This window comes from Haliaeetus leucocephalus, unplaced genomic scaffold, assembly GCF_000737465.1.
Source record: "Haliaeetus leucocephalus isolate CR32 unplaced genomic scaffold, Haliaeetus_leucocephalus-4.0 Scaffold172, whole genome shotgun sequence".
Lineage (NCBI taxonomy): Eukaryota > Metazoa > Chordata > Aves > Accipitriformes > Accipitridae > Haliaeetus > Haliaeetus leucocephalus.
The window spans coordinates 404,173-409,097 of NW_010972608.1; the positions used below are offsets into that span (position 1 = coordinate 404,173).

At 43.8% G+C, this 4,925-nt stretch overlaps 1 protein-coding gene across 1 annotated transcript; it reads left to right on the top strand.

The window, feature by feature from the left end:
- The first annotated feature begins 1,224 nt into the window (after nucleotides 1–1,224).
- On the top strand, nucleotides 1,225–3,969 carry S1PR1 (sphingosine-1-phosphate receptor 1). The gene has a single exon (XM_010563630.1). It carries the CDS (start codon nucleotides 1,298–1,300, stop codon nucleotides 2,435–2,437), a length of 1,140 nt encoding a protein of 379 aa, XP_010561932.1. The 5' UTR covers nucleotides 1,225–1,297; the 3' UTR covers nucleotides 2,438–3,969.
- The last annotated feature ends 956 nt before the right edge of the window (nucleotides 3,970–4,925 follow it).

Genomic DNA, 4,925 nt, shown 5'->3' on the forward strand with positions numbered 1-4,925 from the left:
CGGCCGGAGCCCGGGGCCGCCGCGAAGTACCAGCGCCGCCGGCCGCCTCTCGGCGCGACCCCCGGAGCTCCCGAAAGAGAAGAGGCGAGGGGGCTGTGCCCGGCCCCGCCGGGCCCGGCTTGAGGCTGCGTCCGGCGGAGGCGGTGCGGGACGGGAGCGGTGCGCGGTAGCGACCGAAGCGGAGCAGGAGCGGGCCGGGAGCGGTGCGGGACAGGAGCCCGGGAGCAGCGCGGGGAGCCGAGCCCACTGGCCTCGCACCTCCTGCTTTGCTCCGCTTAGGCTGTAATTTAACGACTCTGCCCGTTCTTTCCCGGTGTGATTTCACGTCTTTACTTTAAATGTCCATTGGGAAATGTTTATACGTAAAGAGGGTTTCCTCTATATCTGTATTCTTTAGTCACGCCCGTTTCAAAAGCTTGCGATGCTAATTATTCAAATGCGAGGTATTTTTTTGCCATCCTTTGTTTCAGACCCACGGAATGGGCTTGCTGTCTAGCTTATCTACATATTTTTCTTGATTTTCTAAACTTTTTACTGCTCCGGGTTTTGTAAAGCATGTTCTTTCTTTTATTTAGCAAGGGCACCCCCTTCCTGTTTACAGCTTTGAGGTGATCTCTTGCTTATATATACATCAGTGAATTCACTCTTCGAGATGGCCTCAGTAAACTGCGTAACTGCCCCCTTCCAAAGCTTATTCAGACTTTATTAATGGAGGAGAATACAGGTCTTCTGCCAAGTAATTTCTGTGCAGGCTTTCATGCATTTGCAGTTAAATCAAATCAAGCCCTTTCCCTTTCTAAATCTTTGCCATTATATTACAAGGTGTGTTTCCTATTGAAGAAAAAGATACACTAGAACTTATTGCTGGGGAGCTTTGAGATCTTTCGCCTTGGAAGAAGTCCAGTAACGCAGCCCTTGCCGACTCCAATTTACCTGTTCAGCTCTGCATGACAGAACTTTTTTTGTCTTATTAGCTTTACTGATTGAATATGCTTAACCATCTTTTAAATGTATTTTGGCAGCTGAACGAAACAGATTCCTGTGTGAATACATGGGTGACTCTTGACATACAATTAAACTAGCAGACTATTATAAACCGTTTATCATTTGTTACATTGTTTGCTTGCTTTCTTTTAACTGTGGGCTTTATGCCTCTTGTTCTCAGGGCTGCGGTTTCTGAGGCTGTGCAGCAGCGCCAGGCAGGCTGCGGGCCCAAGGAGCTGCGGGACAGCCACCGGGTTTGCGCTCAGCGTCACCGTCCGGTGGCCGCGGGGGAGGCGGCACCCAGCCGGGCACCATGAGCTCCGGCACCACCGCCCCGCTGAAGGTCGTCGGCAACCTCGCCAGCACCGATGTCAACTATGTCATCAAAGAGCATTATAATTACACAGGAAAGCTAAATGAGAACACGGACAGTGGAATAAAAGTGACGTCGGTGGTTTTTATCATCATTTGCTGCTTTATAATCTTAGAGAACATTTTTGTCTTGCTCACCATCTGGAAAACCAAGAAGTTTCACAGACCCATGTACTATTTCATTGGGAACTTGGCTCTTTCAGACTTGCTGGCTGGTGTGGCTTACACTGCCAACCTCCTGCTATCTGGACACAAAACCTATAGCCTCACCCCCTCCCAGTGGTTTGTAAGAGAAGGCAGCATGTTTGTTGCCTTGTCAGCTTCTGTGTTCAGCCTGTTGGCCATTGCCATTGAGAGATACATCACCATGTTGAAGATGAAACTCCACAATGGCAGTAACAGCTTCCGCTCCTTCTTGCTGATCAGTGCTTGCTGGGTTATCTCCGTGATACTCGGGGGACTCCCAATCATGGGCTGGAACTGCATCAGCCTCTTGTCCAACTGCTCCACCGTGCTGCCTCTCTACCACAAGCACTATATTCTCTTTTGCACCACTGTTTTCACTGGCCTTTTGCTATCTATTGTCGTCCTCTATTGTAGGATCTACTCCATGGTGAGGACTAGGAGCCGCAGGCTGACATTTCGGAAAAACATTACCAAAGCTACTAGGAGCTCAGAAAAGTCACTAGCGTTGCTCAAGACAGTGATCATAGTCCTGAGTGCCTTCATCGCCTGCTGGGCTCCCTTGTTCATCCTGCTTTTACTGGATGTGGGGTGTAAAGTGAAGACCTGCCCAATCCTCTATAAAGCAGAGTATTTCTTAGTACTGGCCGTGCTCAATTCAGCCACGAACCCTATCATCTACACCTTGACAAACAAAGAGATGCGGAGGGCTTTCATCAAGATTCTGTGCTGCTGCAAATGTCCCCCAGCAGATTCTGGGACCAAATTCAAGAGGCCGATCATTGGAGGGATGGAGTTCAGCCGGAGTAAGTCTGACAACTCCTCCCACCCACAGAAGGAAGAAGGCGACCATCCTGAAACCATCATGTCTTCGGGCAATGTTACCTCATCTTCTTAGGAGTAACCATGGGGGTGTATTTCAGAGCTTTCCTCTGAAATCAGGGAGCTGAGATGCCTCCTGCTCACGGCAGTAGCGCTGGGCTAAGTGAGCAAGTAGCATTAGTTCTAATGAGGCAAACGGTGCACTTGTGAGGCTGGAGTTCAAGAAATGGGACAGACTGTTCTGGCTCGAAAATCTTTTTCCCTGGAACATGTTTTGTCTTTGCACTGAGGCAGCTCAGGATTGTCAGGCGCATTCATATCCTGAAATCTCCTTAGTAACTCTGAAAGACTGATGCCTTGGTGAAATGATGCCTGGTGTGTGTGAGAGAAAGAGAGGGGGAGAGGGGGGGGGGGGGGAAAATGAAGCTTTTTTTTTTTTTTTTCCCATGTGAGAAGAATGTGAAGTTATTTCTCCTTTACTTGCAGCAAACCACTGACACAAAGATCTTTCTGTACTGAATTTAGTGGTGGCTCTTGTATAGTTGGTCAGAAGTGTTCATTTAGCATGTAACAAGGAAAGAGATCACACAAATATAACTTACACCATGTACAACCATAATTTGGCATCACTTTCCAGAGTTTTAAGTCATAAGGTTTTATTTGCAGAGTCCAAAGCTGTTGGGGTTTTATTTAGCAAGATCATAGCTGTGAATTTTTGCTGTCAGTCCATATTACATTTGAAGACCATGAGCCAGACTCTGCAGTAACTTTCACCTGTACAATTCTATTGACTGCATCAGATTTTATGGAGTAGCTCAGAGCAGCATTTAGCCCCATATGTTGATTGCCTTGATATTCTATAGCATTACATAAACTGCATTATCATGACAAATGCAAGGTAGAACTAAAGGTCATTTCTCTTTAAGATGAGTGAAAGTAAATCTAATAGTATAAGATACTATTGACAACAGCAGGATTTTTGCCTAAGTAGGAAGAGTTAACACTGAAGGGGCATTTCAGTGTCAGGTTCATAGTCTTTCCAAAGGTAAAGATCAGTTGGAAAATCTGAAGAGTCCCTTGAGTTTCAGAAGAATAAAAGGAAAGTTGAAGTGAAATGACCATAGATAAATGCACTTCCATAACAAAATGCAATACATTTTGGCACATTTTATTAATGTTTATAATTTCAGCAAAGATGTCTGTATTTTATCAGTTCATGGAGAAAGTACCTGTCATTAAATTGAATGTATTTGTTTTACAGCATCATTTTACTCCTCTATTTTTCTAACCTGTGCTAATGGGGTTGAATGTGTACAATGTAAATAAGTTAATAAGATGCAGGAGTCTTCATGTGCCTAGAGTATTACTATAACAAAAGTGGTATATCTGGGATAGCTGAGAGCAATTGATTGATTTACAGTTATTGGCAATTCCTAGAAGTGGTATTTTGTAAAGAAAATTTATTGCCTTTGTAGTAAAATTTCCAGTGCAATTAAACTGTTTTGTTTTGGTTTTTTTCTGGTTTAAAAAATAGTATTTAAAATGTTTCTGACTTTTATTGTTCAATTTGCACATAGCTTTATTGACTTCTAAACATTAATAAACTGATTTTTTTTTAAAGATTCTGTTATCAAATTACTAGTAGTTTTGCAGTATTGTGGGGGTTTCATGCCAGGTGTGGTTTCTTGTTGACAGAAGCCAGCGAAAGAATTCCTTGATTTCAGTACATGCTGGGATTAAGCCAATTCTGTGGGGACATAAGATGCATAATGCCACTTATAGGATCATGTAAAATACAAAATGAATGCTAGAATATAATTTTTCATCAGCACATGCTGTATCAATGAAATGCCATTAAAAGAATCTCTACAGTAGCAATTCTCCAAGAGCTAATGAAGTACAGAGGAAAAGACAGATGCCTGCCAGTTTTACCATGAATGTCTGGAGTAGAATAAGTGAAATAATTAATTTATATCACTAACATAATTTGTAAGTTTAATTCTTAGCTTATTGCAAACATCAGGGAAGTTTATGAAACATAGAATGGCGGCCTCAGCTACGTAACTGCTGCAGCTCTGTTGGGTCCACCAGTGAAGACTGTGGCAGCATAGTTGAATAGGTACTGCATTACTTCTTCCAAAGGCTTGACTTCCATTTCCTCTCTTGCGGCCATTCCCTCTCAGCATTACTTTTAAGTTCCATGGAGCTTGTACAGGATGCAGTTGGAGTGTGAAGATAAACCTCACCTTCTTGTACTGTATGTCATCGCCGTGCAAGGTTTACTGTGGGAAACAAGAGCCTACTCACTGAGGAAGGCTCTGGGTCATAACCTCACTTCCTGAAGGAAATACCAAAAATGCCCCAAAGACAAAAGAGTGGAAACAGGCTGGAATTTCTCTCCATCTGTCTGCCTATACGGAAGGAATGATTTCATGTGTGCTCACTTCCTAAGCTTTTAATTAGTGACCTGAGCAGGGCTGGAAAAAATGTCAAATCTGTATTTACGCAAAAGATAAAGTCTCTCTTGGCTCAGGCCTTCATTTGGCCAGGGATGGTTTATGCTG

Excerpts from the sequence above, each read along its gene's own strand:
- S1PR1 (XM_010563630.1), top strand. The coding sequence starts at position 1,298 with ATGAGCTCCGGCACCACCGCCCCGCTGAAGGTCGTCGGCAACCTCGCC.